Source organism: Dryobates pubescens, chromosome 4 (genome assembly GCF_014839835.1).
Source record: "Dryobates pubescens isolate bDryPub1 chromosome 4, bDryPub1.pri, whole genome shotgun sequence".
Lineage (NCBI taxonomy): Eukaryota > Metazoa > Chordata > Aves > Piciformes > Picidae > Dryobates > Dryobates pubescens.
In genome coordinates this window covers 4,497,017-4,515,303 of record NC_071615.1, presented here as the reverse complement: position 1 = coordinate 4,515,303, position 18,287 = coordinate 4,497,017, and the positions used below count along the sequence as shown (strand labels likewise).

Genomic DNA, 18,287 nt, shown 5'->3' with positions numbered 1-18,287 from the left:
ACAAAAGGTGTTTATTCCTTTTTAATTATTTCTTTTTAAATAATCAGCAGCATGGAAGACCTTCACAATACAACAAACCCCACAGATCTACTGCTTATTTCAGTAACATAGTTAAGCAAACTTATGTGGGCATAAAACCAGCAAGCAATAAAAGCTGTTAGTCCCTGAGTGAGGCTCACTGCTTTATCAGAGCAAGCTCTCTTGTGTGACAGCACATGGCTGGCACTGCTGCCATTCCAATTAATTACAGGCACACAAACTAAACGCTTGTGATTGTGCCAGCAGAAGTTTACATTCATCTGGGAGAAAAACACTTAAACACTTCTGGGAGAAACAAGCAACAAATCCCTTCTGTTATTGTTACTCATGACAACTTCAGTGCTAAACTGGCAGAGTCTAGTGATCAGACCATCAGTTTGTCAATCAAACAAGGCTTTGCTGTTCACACCCTTGTGCACATTAGCAAGGTAGCACAATGCACTGCAAGGGAGTTGGTAGAGTGAAGCAGTTGGGGCTGAGATCTGGACAACCACATCACCACCACATCTGCAGTAAATGCACTGCAGGAGCATTTAGTATGGATTCACTAGTGTTTTGCTCTGAAGATAGCACCCATTAGCAGCTGGAGAACACTAAGTTTGCTTCTGGACTGCATCTTTTAGTTAGTTTCATCCAAGAAAAAAAAGCCAACATTGACTAGACACATTTTAAGACACACCACTGCAAATCAAAGCACAGCACATGAGAGGTCAAGAGCAAAGTAAAACATCAGTCTAGACATACCACTTATGCTCCAGCTCACCAATATGAGACCAACCCATCCACAGCTGCTGTACTTACCTCATAGTTCCTGGCATTGGTATTAGCTGCCTTCTCTAGCTCAATGCGAGCTCGTTTGTGGATAACCTCCATCTGCATCTTCTCCCGTTCCACTTGCAGCAGCTGGGATTTGGAGTGGATCTGCCCAGCTTGCTCTTCCAGCTGGCCAGTTCATGTGTGAAGAGAGACACCACACACCATTAACAAAACTGCAACATCATCATCATCTCCCACCTTGTACTACCCATTGCATGTCACTTTACATTCAGAAGCAAACTGTTTGTTGCACTTGTCTCCTCACACCAGGTGCAGAGGAGGAAACAGAGAGTTTACCAACACACTCCCAAACCCACACCAAATCAGTGTTGTTTAGACATAAGTAAATTTCAAGTTCTTCATTCAGGATTTCTTAATCTCTGGAGGTACTCTAACAAAATGTACTTCACTCTGTGGGAAAAAAAAGGCTAATTATGAACTGCCCAAGGCTCATAAAAGTAACAGCAGCTACCCAAGAGCAGAGGTCATGCTCCCCATGAAATTTAACTGCTGAGCATGTTTTTCTATTACCTGCTACATCATAATGCTTCCTTTTTTATCATTCCAATTACCTTACAGCACAGATATTAATTAAACACCTGACATCTAAACAATGGCATTCAACACACAGCCTATGAAGACTCTCTAGAGCCAGCCACCTCTAACCAACCACCTTTGTAACCAGAGAGGTGCCACAGACACAAAATGCCTATTTTTCTGTCAGCATTCCAAATGCAAAGCTTATTTTATACTTAGATACTGAAGTTAAAAAAAATTACAAGACAGAATCTTTATTCCAGCCTAATAAACTGATCCAGCCTGCTTTATAAGGCAGCTTACAGGAAAAAGATCACAACCACCCCCATGGATACAAACAGAATAGAATAGAATAGACCAGGTTGGAAGAGACCTCCAAGATCATCGTGTCCAACCTATCATCCAACACCACCCAACCAACTAAACCATGCAACCAAGCACCCTATGAAGTCTCCTCCTGAACACCTCCAGTGATGGTGACTACAACACCTCCTCGGGCAGCACATTCCAATGGGCAATCACTCTGTGTAAAACTTCCTCCTAACCTCCAGCATAAACCTCCCCTGGCGCAGCCCGAGACTGTGTCCTCTGGTGCTGGTTGCCTAGGAGAAGAGACCAACCCCTGCCTGTCTACAACCTCCCTTCAGGTAGTTGTAGAGAGCAATAAGGTCACCCCTGAGTCTCCTCCAGGCTAAGCAACCCCAGATCCCTCAGTCTCTCCTCACAGGGCTTGTGTTCCAAGCCCCTCCCCAACTTTGTTGCTCTTCTCTGGACATGCTCCAGCAAGTCAACATCCTTCCTAAACTGAGGAGCCCAGAAGGCACAACTGGTCAGCCTGTCAAAGTCACAACATAAAGCAAGTCTCCTGTGTGTGTGCAGGCAAAGAAATTTTAAGGAAGCTTGTGAAAAAAGGCAGCAAATGACTTATTAGAAGAGTAACACATATAAAGCTCCTTTGTTCAGCAATATGAAAACAACTTGCAGTTTAATTTCCTGAGCTGATACTCTGATACAACAAGTAAGGAAGCAATTCAAAAGACCTCTCTTAAATTTTTACAAAACAGAAATAAATATGTCTGACACTTAAAAAAATAACACAGTAAAGATTCTCAGGTGTTGACCAAAACCCAGCTTCCATTCTCGAGCCTGCATGAATACTAATCTTAGAAAGAATGGCCAGATCTTAATTAAATCCATCCTGATCCCTGGAAGAATCAAAAGGAGTCTACAACCACACTGAAGAGACATTAAGCTGAGGACACCTCACCTGCATTCTCTGCTGGTATTGAATCTGTAAGGAGCTTTGAGATGAACTCGGCGTAGCCACCCCAGACACCCCCTCCATACGCTGTGAAATAAAGTTGTTGAGGGATCTCAGGGTGGAAAAGACGGTGGTGTTGTCTTGCAAGTCCTCCATGGCTCTGGAAATACACAAAGTAATGAGCAGAACATTCAAGAGCAACCTTTGATAGAGTGGCTGCTTTGCCAGAGACACATCCCTGCTCTGAGGAAACCCTAAATGTAAGATAGAGGCTACAAAGCCCAGTCTACTCATCACCCCACCCACAGATTACTGGCTGGGGTCGGCTTGAACCAGAAAACACTACCCAACCAGGGCTGAAGCTCCAGGTGTCAGAAATGAGACACTGATGAAAGACAGCAGGTGCTTCCCTGAACTTCCCACCTGAAACTGTTTGGGTTTACTTAAGTAATTCTCGCCCCCGCAAACCTCATCCCAAAAGCAAACAAGTAACAGGTGTCATAAATGACACAAATCAAGACAGAGTCTGGGACACAAACTAACACTGTGGGAGGTGAAGATCTACTGCACCTAACACGAACAAACAGAACTCATTACTCTGCCTCCAAACATAGGAGGCTGATGGCAGGGGGAGGAAATAATTCCATATTAGCAGCAAACTCTGCTTTCCACACAACCTGATTCTGGTTTCCAGAAAGCACTTTGCAACCTAACTTGCAGGAACAAGACTTCCCAAGTCCACAGATTGCTTCTCTAAGTAGAACTGTCTCCTCACTCACATAGAAGCTTTTAGGATGCATTTTGCAATTCTTCCTTCGTATCTCAAAGGGTAATGACTAAAGGGCCAAACACAAATCAAGCCTGGAGCTCAGAAAAGCCAGCAAGGTTTCCTGGAAGAGTTCAGGAGCTGAGTCCCTCTAGTGACTGCATGCTCCACAAGGTCCCAGAAGCACAGAAGAAAGTCTGGGACCAGGAAAAGGCAAAGCTCAAGATTCACACAGGCTTGTGTGACTTCATCCTCTTCAGGGATCTGCTCAGCAGAGTGCCATGGGATAAAGCTCTGCGGGGAAGAGGAGCCCAAGAAAGCTGGTCAATAATCAAGGACCATCTTCTCCAAGCCCAGGTGCAGTGCATTCCAAGAAGGAATGAGGCAGGCAAGAGTGCCAGGAGGCTGATGTGGATGAACAAAGGGCTCCTGGACTTATTTGGGCAAGAAAGGAGAGTCTGTAAGCAACTGAAACAAGAACAGGCCATGCGGGAAGACTACAAAGAAGTTGTCCAAGCAGCCAGCGATCAGGTTAGGAAAGTAAAAGCCCAGATAGAATTACATCTGGCTAGGGACTTAAAGGGGATAAGATGAGCTTTGGAGGTCCCTTCCAATCCACACCATTCTGTGAGTCTGTGTTAACCAGCATGGCTTCACCAAGGGCAAATCATGCCTGGCAAACTTGCTGGCTTTCTACAATGGAGTTACAGCATCAGTGGAAAAGGGAAGAGCAACTGATGTCATCTTCCTGGGCTTTTGATACTGTTCTATGCGACACCACAGTCACCAAACTGGAAAAGTACGGACGTAAGGGGCAGCCCACTCGCTGGATAAGGAATAGGCTGGATGGCCAATCAACAGCTCAATGTCCAAATGGATACCAGTGAGAATTGGTGTCCCTCAGGGACTGGTACTGGGACCAGTGCTGTTTAACACCTTTGTCAGAGGTAGGGACAGTGAGACTGAGGCACCCTCAGCAAACGTGTGGATGACGCCAAACTGCATGGTCTGGCTGACACGCTGGAGGGAAAGGATGCCATCCAGAGGGACCTGGACAGGCTTGAGAGGTGGGCACAAGGCAACCTCATAAAGTTCAACAAGGCCAGGTGCAAGGTCCTACACCTGGGTCAGGGCAATCACAGGCAAATATAGGCTGGGTGAGGAGTGGCTTGAGAGCAGTCTCAAGGAGAAGGATTTGAGGGTGTCAGCTGATGAAAAATTCAGCATGAGCCAGCATGTGCACTAGCAGCCCAGAAGGCAACTGTGTCGTGGGCTGCATTAAAAGAGGTGTGACCAGCAGAAGTGTGTCTAGTAGGAGGCGATTCAGCCCCTCTACTCTGCTCTGGTGAATGCCCCCCCTCCACCTCTGGTGGCCCCAGCATAACGGGGAGATGGAGCTGCTGGAACAGGTCCAGTGGACAGCCACAAAGATGATCAGAGGGCTGGAGCACCTCCTCTATGGGGACAGGCTGAGTGAGCTGGGGCTGTTCAGCCTGGAGAAAAGAAGGCTCCGGGAAGACCTTATAGCTGCCTTCCAGTACCTGAAGGGGACTTTTTCACAAGGGCTTGTAGTGATAGAAGGAGAGGAAATGGCTTTAAGTTTGAAGAGAGCAGATTTAAACTAGAAAGGCCAGGCTAGATGGGACCTTGAGCATCCTGGGCTAGTGGAAGATGCCTCTGCCCATGGTAAGGGGGCAGGACCCAGGTCACTTCCAACCTGAACCATTCTATGAACTAACCTATAAACTGCCAGCAGGCAGGTACGTCCCAGCCTCCACAGCGAAGGAAACCCTTTGGCAAAGGCTCTCTTGCAGGGCACCAAGGGACGCCCTGCGCTCACAACCGAACGCCGAATCGCCGGCAGCAGCCGCCGCGGAAGCAGGGCTGCTCCCTTGCAGCCGGTCCGCCACGGGCACTGCACGGGCTTGGTCCTCGCGGACCTCCTCGAGGTCGCGGATGGGGAGCGGGGCTCCGGCAGCACCCACAGCCCTACCCCGCCTCGGAGGCGGCGAGCGGCCGCCCCGGGGAGGGAGGAACGGAGACACGGTACAGCCTCCTTACCTCTCTCTCACGTGTCCGGGCTCGGCCGCTCACGAACGCCGCACCGGGCCGAGAGGAGCCGAGCGGAGCCGACGGAGCCAGCCGCCCTCCTCCCTTCACTCACCCGCTGCGGGCGGCGGCGCGCGCCCCGCTTGGATCTCCCTCCTCGTCCCGGCGCCGAGCTCTCACGCGAACTCGCGCCCAGCTCTCGCGTGATCAGCGGCCCGGGCCGCCGTAACGACGGGACTAGGCGCGCACTGCGGGACCTCCCGTAATCTCTCTCCTCGGTGCGAAAGGGCTTCCAGCTCAGCCTCCTCCCGCCGCCCCCGCGCAACGGACTCCCCCATAACCGCTGCGTGCCGGGGACCGAGCTGCAGGGCTCCTGCTGCAGCCCGAGGAGCAGCAGGGCGAGCACACACTCAGCCAGCGCACTGCTCGCTCCAGCGCCTGGGGCCAGCCGCCGGTCATGAAATTTCCACGGAGTGAAACTGACATCGGGTTTTTGCCTTCCCAAGCAGCACATAAAGCAACCCCGCTCCCCGGTTTAGACTGTTGGGATAACGCGCTCACGTTCAGGAGACTGGTTGGCAAAGCGCCTTGGGAGGCAGTCCTGAAGGGTAGGAAAGCTGGACATACTTTAAGAAGGAAGCCTTAAATGCACAGGAGCTGGCTGTCCCCATGTGCCAAAAAACACGGGTCTAACTGAACAGGGAGCTTTGGCTGGGCCTCAGGAACAAAAAGAAGAGTTTATGGCCTTTGGAAGAGGGGGCAGGCCTCTCAGGAGGACTCTAAAAATGTAGTGAGGCTATGTAGGGAGAAAGTTAGGAGAGCCAAAGCCCAGCTAGAACTCAATCTAGCCACAGCTGTTAAGGACAATAAAAAATACATTAACAACATCTCCAGTGACTGCATTACCAGTCATACAGCATCCTGACGTGCAGGAGAACATCATCTGGTTTAACATGTGCTAATAAAGCTTTTAAGGAAGGTGAAGAGGCAATAAATTGGCTGAAACTCCACTTGCTGTTCCCTCTCATCCTGATAACCACCTTTATGGTTAGTCTCATGTATTAATAGTGCAATGATTTTCAAGCACACATTAAAAATTCATATAATCACTGTTTTATTTCCATTTCCACTACACCAGCCTCAGAGGTGGCCTTTCAGATTGCTCCTCTCCATTCTCAACTATTTTCTCCACAAGTGAGAATCTAGATTAGATGTCTCTGCTTGTGAAATCAGTGGATAAACTCAGTAGGACACCACCCTGGCTTATTTCTTTTAATTGGGAACTCACTCAAGAGATGTGGCAGATTTTCCTAGGTTCTTCTCACCAAGGGAACAGTTCAAGTCAGGGGTCTTATTCCTGGTATTTTTCTTTAAACACATGCCAAGTTCAGCTTTCCAATCAATGCCTGACCACCTGTTTGATAACCTGCAATTCTCAGCTTTCACCTTCCCTTGTACAGTCTTGCCAAATAATAGGATTCAGCAGAGTCCTTGCGGCTGGCCTGAGGCTTTATAGTTCTCACATCTTGGAAGTGCTCCTTCAGCCGGTTTTCCAGCAGACGGGACTCATGTCCATCCCAGAATTTGCAGAGCATTGTTCCTTTTGGCTTTAAAATACTTTGGGACAGATTCAGGAGGCCTAAACATAGACTGATCACCTTCTGATGATCCAGATCTTTAATGCCTGTGGCATTAGGTGCCATGTCACTCAAGATAACGTCCACCTTCTCTGCAGGAAGCAGGCTCTGAATTGTCCTCAGTGTGGCTGGGTCTGCAATGTCAGCCTTTGACAGGAAGACGGCTCCGTCCAGAGGAGAAATCCGCAGGAGGTCGACGCCAAGGATGAAGCCAGTGGGGACAGCAGGATCTAGATTAGAAGAATGACAAACTGAACACCCAAAGCTTGCAAATAACCCACAGAGGCAAGAGCTCTGTGTTAGTCAATAAACAAAACACCTATCACCTGCCATGTCTGGTGGTCCTGTCCCTAGACCACCTGCTGCATTGTTTGCTATAAGCTAATCTGTTCAAGACATGAAAACTCAGTTTCTTTGGTTAAGCAAGGGCTGTTTTTCTTATCTTTCTTCTGCTCTTTCAAGACTGGTAGTCCAGAAATCCTGGACAATAGTACAGATGGTAACACCTTATCTTGTAAATATTAATGGCTTAAAACCCATAACCAATATGTGGAGGTTACCACCACTTCTCAATGGGAAATGAAACTACAGAAAAGCCAAGCTACCTGCTGGAGGCTACACCAATTTCAGAACCAGATGAAGGGATGTGCTGCTATTCACCAAGACCTGGACAGGCCAGTGAGTTGGGTGGGAAGAAATTGAATGAAACACAAGAAGGGTAAGTGTAGAGTCTTGCAAATAGTTAAGAACAACCCCACGGACTAGCATAGGCTGGGGGCTGATCTGTTGCAGAGCAGCTGTGGGGAAAAGGACCTGGAGTCCTGGTGGACAACAGGATGACCATGAGCCCAGCAACGTGCCCTTGTTGCCAAGAAGGTTGTACCTGGAATATTGTGTCCAATTCTGGGCCACTCAGTTCAAGGAACTGCGTGAAACAGCACAGAGCCACAAAAACGTTAAAGGGAGTAGAACACCTCCCTTATGAGGAAAGGCTGAGGGAGCTTGGTCTCTTTAGCTTGGAGGAGACTGAGGGGTGACCTCATTCATGTTTATAAATGTGAAGATCAAGTGTCAGGAGAATTAAGCCAGGCTCTTCTCACTGATGTCCAGTGATAGGACAAGGGGCAATGAGTACAAGCTGGAGCATAGGAGGTTCCATGTAAACATAAGGAAAACTTTTTCACTGTGAGTGTGACAGAGCCCTGGAACAAGCTGCCCAGAGGTTGTGGAGTCTCCAGTGAAGGAGACATTCAAAACTCATCTGGATATGTTCCTGTGTGATCTGCTCTAGGTGGTCCTGCTCTAGCATAAGGGTTGGACTAGATGCTCTTTTGAGGTCCCTTCCAAGCCCTAACATTCTGTGATTCTGTGTGCTCTCCTCCAAAACACAGAACACTTCATTATGCCTACAGCAGCACCTCACAGCAAACCTGTATTTCACAATATGATTTCTCCATCCCATATGAAGATTTATGATTCTTCACTGCCACACAGGCACTTCATGCTTCTGCCAGTGACTCTGACACCTGCCAGCACCCATGTGCCTTCCCCACACCTCCACCATCTCACACACTTTAGGATGAGCATCACCCTCACCCAGCCGGCCAAAACCATGCACTTACCAGTACCCAAGGCGTTGACCCTCTCTACAGCAACCTGGCTCCAAGCACCTGGTGCAGCTCCACAGTCAAGAACAGAAAATCCTGGACGAAGAATATGAAACTTGTCATCAATCTCCAGCAACTTGAAGGCACTCCGGCAACGGTAGTGCTGCTGCTTTCCTGCCTTGACAAAGGGATCCTTCAGGTGCCGCTGCAACCACCGGTGCTCAGTTCCAGTTTTCTTCAGACACCTCACAGTCGTGTGGAGACACTTGCTCACCAAACCCTGACAGCTGCCCAGACAGACAGGGAAGGTGATCAGTTAGGGCATAATCACCATGCATGTCAAAAGCCTCTACAGTAATCGGTTGTAACCTCAGCTGCAGGCTCAAAAAAAAAGCCAGCCTCCAAATCTGAGATTCTTGGCACCTTTTGTTAGCTGGTCCAACCACAGCAGCAGGGCTGGATTTTGGATGGAGGCCTCACGGGTTACCTCCTGAGGAAAGAGGGTCCCACACCTCCACCTCTCTTCGCTGCTGCTCTGACCTTCGTGCTAAAGGCCCACAGGGCACATGGCAGACAGGCCCCAGGGAGGGGCTGGCAGCCTCCGCGGGAGGAAAGGCCAAGGGTGCCTCAGTACCTCCAGGGCTGCCCCAGCCCCTGGGGACTCCGGGCAGAGCACACTGACTGCCACAGGCACTGCTACCACCACTTCCCCAGTAACTAAGCCCCGCTCCAGCACTTCCAACAACGACAGCACAACACAACACCCCCCCCCTCCCCTTCCCCACTCGTGGCGGCAATTAAAGTGCTGGGGCTAACACCGCACCCCAGCGGGGTCACCCCACCGCCCCCCGAGACTAGCGCCGCAGCTCCTCGGAGACACCTCACCGCCCCCCGGCTCGGGTCAGGGCAGGACCCGCCGAAGCCGAGCTCTCCTCATCAGCCCCTGACACGCACCTGCCCCCCCACCCCGCCATGGCGGCCGCCTCGCTCCGCCCTCCCCTGACGGCTGCCGCGGGGCGGGGCCGGGGCGGGGCCGGGGCGGCGGCGGCGCGGGAAGAAGCGGGCCCGGCCGGAACCGGGGCCGGGGCGGCGCGGGAAGAAGCGGGCCCGGCCGGAACCGGGGCCGGCCGCGGCGCCTCCGAGGGCCAGAAGGAAGCGGAGGGTGGGAAAGTCTGTTAGAGGTGTGTGGAGGACAGGGACGGGGGAGCCAGGGCATGGGAGTGTCGGAGAGGGGTTAAGGGTTTAAGGAGAGGGCTGATGAAAATCCAGAATGTGGGGAAGGAGGTCAGGGAGTTGGGAAGGGGATTCTGGGAGAGCAGGGATTTGGGGAAGGAGGCGAAGCGTTTGGGGAGGGGGTTCTGGGGATCAGGGGTTTGGGGAGGGGGTTCTGGGAGGACAAGGATTTGGGAAGGGAGGCTGAGGCTTTGCGGAGAGGGCTCATGGATGTAGTGCTTAGAGGCATGGATTAGAGGTGGACTCGGCAGTGGGTTAAAAATATTTGATTATTTAAATGTTTTCTCCAATCTAAATGATCAAATGTTGGGTTTTTTTTGGGGGGGGGGGCGGTGTCTGAAGGAGCAGAAGAGCAAGGTGTAGTGGGGAGTGGAAGTAGGCTTCGGGAGAGGAACTAGGGGACCAAGGGTTTGGGCCAGGGATGGTGGGAACCAGGCACTTGGGGAGGGAGTGCTGGGTGTTTGGGGGGCTTAGGGACTGTCTGCCCCCCAGCCTGTGCTGGAGGAGCAGCCTGGCCTCCTCTCGGAGGGGTACTGGGAGCCTTTGACACAGCATGTTCTCCCATCTCTCACCCAGGAGCCATGTTCACCTCCAGGCTCTTCACCCTTGTCCTGGTGGTGCAGCCTCCCCGCGTCCTCCTGGGCATGAAGAAACGTGGGTTTGGAGCCGGGCTCTGGAATGGCTTTGGGGGGAAGGTGCAGCCAGGGGAGAGCATCGAGGAGGCAGCTCGCAGGTGAGGCCTGGGCTGGTGCCCTGAGGCAAGTGGGCATGGGGGCAGGTTGGGCTGTGGAGGTGCTAGACCATTTGTGGTGGACTGCAGGTGGAGATCTTATGGCTCTACTGATAACACACTTGTAGCCAGTGTGCTCCCCTTGAGTGCAGCCATGAGCCATCTCTGAACAAACAAAAACCACCTGCTCCACAGGCAATGGGGGATCATCCATGTGTACAAAGAAACAGGACTGATTCCTGCTGCCTGTCATCTGCAAATCTTTAACTGTTTTCCAGTCTACAAGTAGCCAGTTACCAAGTGTCCTCCTTCCCATATCTCAGACTGATCTAAACTGAGACCTGGTTTGCTGGTGGTGAGGCAGAGGTTCTTACACTGTTCAGAAAGGTGCACTTTAATTTGGGCTGTACAGCAGAACTACAGTTTATGCCATTGTACTGCTTGCTGTTTGAATTCTGAAGCTGTTGAACAGGTGCTACCTTCCAGTAGCATTTTTAGCACTGCATAGAAATGTAGTGACAGAATGCTAGAACCTCTCAGAGATCCCCTATGAAAGGCACTGCAGAAATTTATTATCTGCCTGCATGGCAGCATTTGCAGTTCCTAATGCTGAGTTAGGGAATTGAACTCCATCAGTATGCAGGTACAGTACCACTTTGGAAGCTTTTACTACTTACTCATTGGAGTTCTTTCTTCTATCTAGTCATTAAAATTAAATAGCAGATTGCAACTGAATTGCAAAACTCTTCTAAAAATGTGGTACCTTGTTCTGTACATGAACGTTGCTGGCTCACAGCCTCACTCTTGTTACCACTTCATTTTCTGAGGTAGGCCCAAAGTTTGCCCTTGCACCTGCAGGAAGATCAGTGTTGGTGTGCTCAACAGCTACCTAACAGTTTTTGCCCTGAATCCTCTCCTCAGCTGTACCGCTGCAACTGCCTGGGTTTTGTGGTGAGCTCATTCAGGGGACAGAGGGTCCTCTGTGCAGATGTGCACCCAGCAGTGCATGGCCCTACTGTACCTGACACATCATGGCTTTTCATGGAATTCATCATCTCTGGAGGAAGGGAGAGCAGTTTTGTTACCATTTGCTAGGCTTATGTTGCCACTGACCATGAGGCAAATCTGATTGTTTATCATTTGATTTCCTGGGTGCATGCTTATCTGTGCTACCCCACAGCTAGCAACCAGAGCTCTCAAGTGATAGAAGTTTTGGAGATCTCACTGCAGTGTACCGTGGCACATCCAGCACCTGCTGCTGTGGGCTGCGGAACAGTCCAGTCCTCAGCCCTTTGGATTTAAGTGGCACAACTAACTCCTGCCAAGGTCAGCAGAGCAGGAGGCAGTCCCCAGAGCCAGGGCCAGCTGGGCATGCAGCCTACCTTCTTGGCAGGAACACCACCACTGCAGAGCTGCTTCTCCCAGGAGAAAACCTGGGGTGCAGCTCTACAGGAGGTGTCACACAGTCCAGATCACACTTAGCTCACCATGTCCATACCCAGAGTTGAGGCATTAGGCTGTGGTTCTCTGTTGTAATGTCTCAGCTGGGTTTGCAGTGGTGAAAGGTGTGAAGTGTCCTTACAGCACAGATAGTTAGATAGTGGATTAAATATTAAGCTAAAACATGAAGTTTCCTGTATCAGGCAGATTTCTGTCCCCTGCTGGGTATGCCACATTTCTGTGAGGGCCTGGGCACCACAGCTCCTCAGTGGCACATCCTGTAAGGGGAGCAGTCAGCTCATTTGTTATTTCAGTTTTGCTACCTGTAGTGTTGCCACTTGCTATACACAGAGCTAAGCAGCTGACAAATTGCTTGGAGAACCACAGCAGCTTTGTGCTTTGTTGTTCAATTATCACAGCCTGTAAAATGAGGCTTTTAGCTTTGTTGCTGAAAAACTGCTTCTGGTTTAGAGAGTTTCTCAGGAAGATAAACTAAAATTAGCTGAGACATTAAGCTGCATTGTAATTTTGAAGGATGGGATCCATGAAATTGATGCCAAGGAAAGCTGGAGCCTTAAAGATCCTTTCTATTACATTTTTAAACTGTTAAGTTCCTGCCAAATATGCAAGTACATTAATTATTAACTGAAGACACACTTGTGGCAAGTGCACCCACCCCAACTGTTTCAAAGTATTCCTTATTTCTGTACATTAGAAAATCCATGACTGGCTTCAAGCCATGCTGATTCTGTTAGAGGTAGATAAAAAAAGCCCCTAAGTGTGTAGCATAAACAGAGCAAGTAATTGAATGTGCTTCAAGTAGCCGTGCATGGTAATGCATGGGGAAGAGCTGTCTGGCAAAGCCTTTCAAAGTGCTCTTAAAAGTCTTGCCTTCCAGTCTCTTGTTATAATAAATGTACTTCCAAGGAGCAGAAATGGGAAGTTTGCACAATTGCTTTGCGTTTTTCATGTGGCATTTGAGTGGGGGGTGGCATGCCCAATGTTCTGTGTGCACGTAGTGTTACTTGAATACGCTTCAGTTAGCCTCAAAAGTAGCTGATTTTGTGGCAAGTGTGGATGCTGTACTGTTTGTTACCTGCTTCCCCACAAATCTAAAAGCTTTAGCCTGGAGGTGGCAAAGCTCTTTGCCTGTCCCAATGAAGCATATCTCAAAAGTTCACAGGATACTTTGGGTTGGAAAGTACCTTAAAGATTACCTACTTCCAACCCCATGCCATGGGCAGGGACACCTTCCACTAGGTCAAGTTGCTCAAAGCCCCATCCAACCTGACTGAACACTTCCAGGGATGGGGCACCCACCACCTTCCTGGGTGACCTGTTCCAATGTCTTGCCACCCTCACAGTGCAGAACTTCTTCCAAATATTTAATCTAAATTTCTCAGTTGGAACCAATTACCTTTTATCCTATCACTAGCATAGGACTAGGAGGGACTCTTTGTCAGGAGACAGGACAAAGAGTCCCTCCCCATTGTTCCTGCAGGCCCTCTTTATGTACTAGAAGGACACTATAATGTCTCCCTATAGCTTCTAAGTGGCTTAAAAGTTCTTGAGCCACATGCAGCTACAGTGACAGGAGTGCTGGTGCACTTCTATCTCATCTCAGAGAAGACCATCAAGCTGCAAGGAGTGTAAATCACACAACCATTTTCCTGAATCTTCCCCCTCCAGTATAGACTTTTCCTGCCAGCCTTTAGGAGCTTGAAATAACACACAAGCCAGCCTGACCTGACACCACTGTGGTGTAAGTAGGCCAATTCTTTGGTGCCAGCCAGAACTCTGCTGGGCCCTGCTCTCTTTTACAAGTGCAGCTTTCACCTTTGGTTCACTGCGAGTCTTCTGAACGTGGCAGTCAAGTCAGTAACTGCTTTTTCTGTTGTCCCACTGCTTGCTTTTACGTAAAGAAGTGTATTTCTTGCACAGGGAGCTCCTGGAGGAGAGTGGACTGACAGTGGACACCCTGCAGAAGATGGGTCAGATCACTTTTGAATTTGTAGGCAACTCTGAACTGATGGATGTTCACATTTTCCGGGCAGATGATTTTCATGGAGAGCCAACAGAAAGCGATGGTAGGTCACTGGTGGAGGGGAAGGATGGACACACAATAACCCCATGCAGTGCTACAGGCTGGGGTCAGAGTGGCTGGAGAGCAGCCAGGCAGAAAGGGACCTGGGGGTACTGGTTGATAGTAGGCTGAACAAGAGGGCCAAGGGCATCCTGGCCTGCATCAGGAACAGTGTGGCCAGCAGGAGCCCCTGTGCATTGCACTGGTTAGGCCACACCTTGAGTACTGTGTCCAGTTCTGGGCCCCTCAGTTTAGGTAAGATGTTGAGTTGCTGGAAGGTGTCCAGAGAAGGGCAACAAAGCTGGGGAGGAGTTTGGAGCACAGCCCTGTGAGGAGAGGCTGAGGGAGCTGGGATTGCTTAGTCTGGAGAAGAGGAGGCTCAGGGGAGACCTTATTGCTGTCTACAACTACCTGAAGGGAGGTTGTAGCCAGGTGGGGGCTGGGCTCTTCTCCCAGGCAACCAGCACCAGAAAAGTTGCACCAGGGAAGGCTTAGGCTGGATGTTAAGAAGTTGTTCTTCACAGAATGAGTGATTTGCCATTGGGGTTGCTGCCCAGGGAGGTGGTGGAGTCACCATTGCTGGAGGTGTTTAGGAAGAGACTGGATGAGGCACTTAGTGCCATGGTTTAGTTGATTATATGGTGTTGGGTTGGACTCGATGATCTCAAAGGTCTTTTCCAACCTGGTTAATTCTATTCTGTTCTATTCACATTCCCTTCTGAGGCAGGATTACTCTTAAGAGGTGCAGAACTATTCATGCCAAAATCCCTTTGAGAAGGGAGGCAGCTGGGCTGTAGAGGGAAGCTGCTTGTTGATGGGTATGCAAAGCCTTAGCAGCAAAATAAAAGCAACCCCAAACCAAGAGAAAGTCTCCTGCAAAGTTCTTCTGTTTTCTTCCACCAGAAATGCGCCCACAGTGGTTCCAGCTGGACGAGGTGCCATTCAATCACATGTGGGCAGATGATGCCTACTGGTTCCCCCTGGTGCTTCAAAGAAAGTTGTTTCGTGGCTATTTTAAGTTCCAGGGACAAGACACCATCCTGGAGCACACCCTGGAAGAAGTGGAGGAAGTTTAAGAAAACAGAAGCACTCGACCCATGTGCTGCTGCCCACGCTGGGGTAGAACACCACGAGTGCTACTTGGAAAGGTCTCCTTTCTCAGCTCTCCAGGAAAAAAACAAAACAGAAAGACTTATTTGTGTCAGGTCACTGGGAAGGAAGGAAAATCAGGGGCTTTCTTCAAGCAGAAGCAAAAGTAATGAGATTTTTCCATGCTGTAGTATACTTTGGTGGTTATGTGATGAGTATGATTAAACACTTTGTGTTAACCCTTTTCTTTGCAGGTGGTTGAGGGTTGTTTGTTTTTTTAAGCCTTTCCTTTCTGTCTGAAAAAGATTAAAAGTATTTTTTAGTAAAAGCATGTGGTATTCTGTTGTAAACAGCTAGCTGCCTTCTAGACTGATGAAGGGCCTTTCCAGGGGTTGGCATCCTTTCACAGAAACATGAAGTGGATGCAGCAAAATCACTTTTCTTCTCCGTGCCTGTTTCTAGACAGGGATTCAGCATTGGTCCCTGGTACTAGGTAAGGCTTGACCAGTGCTGTGAAAAGCTCAGGTGAAGATCTCTCCAGGATTCCCCAGCTGAAGGTAGTGTAAGATTATAGGAGTTAAGAAAACAAAGGTGTTTAGGAGGAGACTTGATGGGGTGCTTGGTGCCATGGTTTAGTTGGTTAGACGGTGTTGGATGATGGGTTGGGCACGATGATCTCGAAGGTCTCTTCCAACCTGGTTTATTCTATTCTGTAAGTCAGAGGTAAATTAATGACACTGAGCCCTGCTTTCACTCTTGCAGCTCCTGCCCTGAACATGGCATTGTTTTGAGCATTTCAGGTAAAAACATGCTGAAGAAAATCGACTTTCAGCAAGCCCATGCTGCAAAGTGTCATCACCTCTGGCTGCAGGCTGTGCTGCATGTGGAGTAGCAGGGGACCTGTCGGCAGGGGCAGCAAACAATGAAACTGGGCTAGAAATAACACACCACATATGTAACTTCTTACACAAGTTTTGTTGGTTTTAGTCTCTTAAACACTTTTACAAAGACATGTAACACTTACAGATAGAATCTTGGAATGTAATACAGGATCTGTAAACATTTCCAGTCTACCAGCTGTAGTAATAGTTCTTTAATTCCTGCATTTGGATAAAGTGCTTCATACATAAGGCTATTTGAGCAAAGCAAAGATACAGGATATCCCAGGCAGGCAGAATTCACACCCTCTGAACAAGATTGCTTCTTGTGTCCCTCCAGCAGTTCTGAATAATTTATACCACTCAAAAATGCCCTACTTGATATGCTCAGTAAGCCACAGCTCCAACTGAGAGATAAGAGTTAACACCTTTTCTTTTTGTGCTGCACACCAAGTTACTTAGTTTCTGATACTTGTCTCTGGTTCTGACAAGCAGTAAGGGTTTCTGGCTGTTCTAACAGAATGGCTCCAGGCACCTAGAGAAAATAAGCACAAGGGGATAGACACTAGGTGGCTTGAAAGCTACTTTACTTGAGTGGTAGAAGGGGAGTGGCTGGCAGTCAATACCTCTTGTCTTATTTCCTAGTGAAAACTGTAAATTGCATGGAGAGAGAGAGCAAAAGAACTCAGGCTCAGGCTTGCACCTCTATTTGCTATCCCCTCTTCTGCAGTCAGCTCCCTCCTTTGATGAAGATGCTTTCACCAGCACTGACTTTGAGCTCAAGTGACATTACTACTGCTGCAGCTGTGGAGACTGACATGTTTTATTGAAGTTCTGTCCCCAGATGGTGATTTTTGTCTTTTTAGGAAGTGTCACAAGCTGTAGACTGCAAATTAGCCTGTTACAAATTCCAGAGATATTCCCTTGCACCAAGAAGAGTGAAAGCACTGGAATGCAGCAAGGCACTGCTGAAAACATGTTACAACCCAGGAGGAGCAACTTACGAGGAAGATGGAAGGAGCAAGGTGGGGAAAGGATTTGAGATTAAGTTGTAAATGTAGTTTGGAAAGGGTTTCAATGCATGGTGCTGGTCAAAAAGCCTCTCTCTTGGCATGTCACAGCTCAAAGCAGAGACCTCAGGAGCAACAAAAGCATACAGCCCTTTTGATAAAACAGTTTCCAGGCAGTTTCAGGATCTCAGCTGTTTGCTACCCTGTTACCTCCGTGACAGACACTGACATAAAGACAGGAGGCCTTTTCTGCCAGTACTGTTCTGACCACAGGGAAGTCCCCTGACCTCAAGCAATGCATTGAAAGCTTCCACTCAAGAAGGCACGTTAACTCTTTGGCGCTACAGCTCAGAGGAGCATCAGTTCTTGGATAGGCAGCATGCAGCACCCTATTAATCTTCTGGTTTCTTAGTGTTTATTGCAATCTACCCAGCTACCAGCAATGGAACCAACTTCATTAAGTCTTGTTCCCATTTGCATATAGCAGAAGGCAATAGCATGGAGGTAACTAGAACTGTTTCCCCTACACTAACTAGAGGACACAGCTGGTCAACTTGATTGACTCCCTGCTGCATCCCTCTAGAGGAAGGAAGGTACTTGATGCTGCACTCTTAAGTCTGACAGATCCCTAAACTAAACAGAACAAGTACAGCAAAGAAATCCCTCACATAATGAGGTAAACAATGGTGCTATTTGCACACTGACCAGTCTCCCAAAACTAAGGTTTGCACACTAAGGGTTGTATGAAATAGTCTGTGCAGGTATTTAGACAGAAGCTTGGCAGTCCAGTACAAAGTAAACTCAAAAGTGCCACTAGCTACATCAGCTTTGAGAATACCAGGCCTCTGGTCCCAAAATGCTCAGTGAACAGAGGACAATCAAAAGAAGAAAACCCCATCCCCAAAACTGCCCTCCTCAAAGAGGCAGGGGCTGGCAGTGGGGCAATGAGTGTTTTCTCAAAGCAAACAAATTCCAGTTTCTTCATAGGCAGTGAGCTCTGTGGTTGCCATTATCACAGCCTCTGCATTTGGACAGCAGAATTCTTGCTTTGAAGGAGAACAGGAAAAAGAGGAGTTAGTCTAAAGCCCAAATATGGTTTTGATGTTTGTTTG

General features: G+C 48.9%; 3 protein-coding genes across 4 annotated transcripts in view; 1 reads left to right on the top strand and 2 right to left on the bottom strand.

Moving 5' to 3' along the window:
• MAD1L1 (mitotic arrest deficient 1 like 1) overlaps window positions 1–5,625 on the bottom strand; it is a 413,753-nt gene extending 408,128 nt beyond the window's left edge. Inside the window, exons 1-3 of one of the 2 annotated variants that reach the window (XM_054180345.1) lie at window positions 5,481–5,625; window positions 2,660–2,813; window positions 841–981 (exon numbers count right to left, since the gene is read on the bottom strand). In XM_054180345.1, the coding sequence (XP_054036320.1) occupies window positions 841–981; window positions 2,660–2,809 (291 nt within the window). In that variant the 5' untranslated portion in view covers window positions 2,810–2,813; window positions 5,481–5,625. The remainder of the gene's footprint in view (window positions 1–840; window positions 982–2,659; window positions 2,814–5,480) is intronic. The other variant, XM_054180346.1, reaches the window with a different exon arrangement.
• Window positions 5,626–6,761: 1,136 nt separating this feature from the next.
• On the bottom strand, window positions 6,762–9,686 carry MRM2 (mitochondrial rRNA methyltransferase 2). The gene is made up of 3 exons (XM_054180238.1): window positions 9,598–9,686; window positions 8,728–9,026; window positions 6,762–7,335 (listed from the first exon to the last, which is right to left on the bottom strand). Exons 1-3 carry the CDS (start codon window positions 9,684–9,686, stop codon window positions 6,911–6,913), a joined length of 813 nt encoding a protein of 270 aa, XP_054036213.1. The 3' UTR covers window positions 6,762–6,910.
• A 146-nt stretch (window positions 9,687–9,832) lies between these two features.
• On the top strand, window positions 9,833–15,549 carry NUDT1 (nudix hydrolase 1). Its single transcript, XM_054161305.1, has 4 exons — window positions 9,833–9,893; window positions 10,522–10,678; window positions 14,057–14,202; window positions 15,102–15,549. The coding sequence occupies exons 2-4, from the start codon at window positions 10,527–10,529 to the stop codon at window positions 15,272–15,274; spliced, it is 471 nt and encodes a 156-aa protein (XP_054017280.1). The 5' UTR covers window positions 9,833–9,893; window positions 10,522–10,526; the 3' UTR covers window positions 15,275–15,549.
• Window positions 15,550–18,287: the final 2,738 nt, after the last annotated feature.

What these genes read in the sequence shown, in the direction of transcription:
- NUDT1 (XM_054161305.1), top strand. Translation starts at nt 10,527, where the DNA reads ATGTTCACCTCCAGGCTCTTCACCCTTGTCCTGGTGGTGCAGCCTCCC. An exon ending in ATCGAGGAGGCAGCTCGCAG is followed by an intron (nt 10,679 to 14,056) that starts GTGAGGCCTGGG and finishes TTTCTTGCACAG; the next exon opens with GGAGCTCCTGGAGGAGAGTG. An exon ending in AGAGCCAACAGAAAGCGATG is followed by an intron (nt 14,203 to 15,101) that starts GTAGGTCACTGG and finishes TTCTTCCACCAG; the next exon opens with AAATGCGCCCACAGTGGTTC.
- MRM2 (XM_054180238.1), bottom strand. Translation starts at nt 9,686, where the DNA reads ATGGCGGGGTGGGGGGGCAGGTGCGTGTCAGGGGCTGATGAGGAGAGC. An exon ending in CTGACCCGAGCCGGGGGGCG is followed by an intron (nt 9,027 to 9,597) that starts GTGAGGTGTCTC and finishes TATGCCCTAACT; the next exon opens with GATCACCTTCCCTGTCTGTC. An exon ending in GGTCAACGCCTTGGGTACTG is followed by an intron (nt 7,336 to 8,727) that starts GTAAGTGCATGG and finishes CTTCTAATCTAG; the next exon opens with ATCCTGCTGTCCCCACTGGC.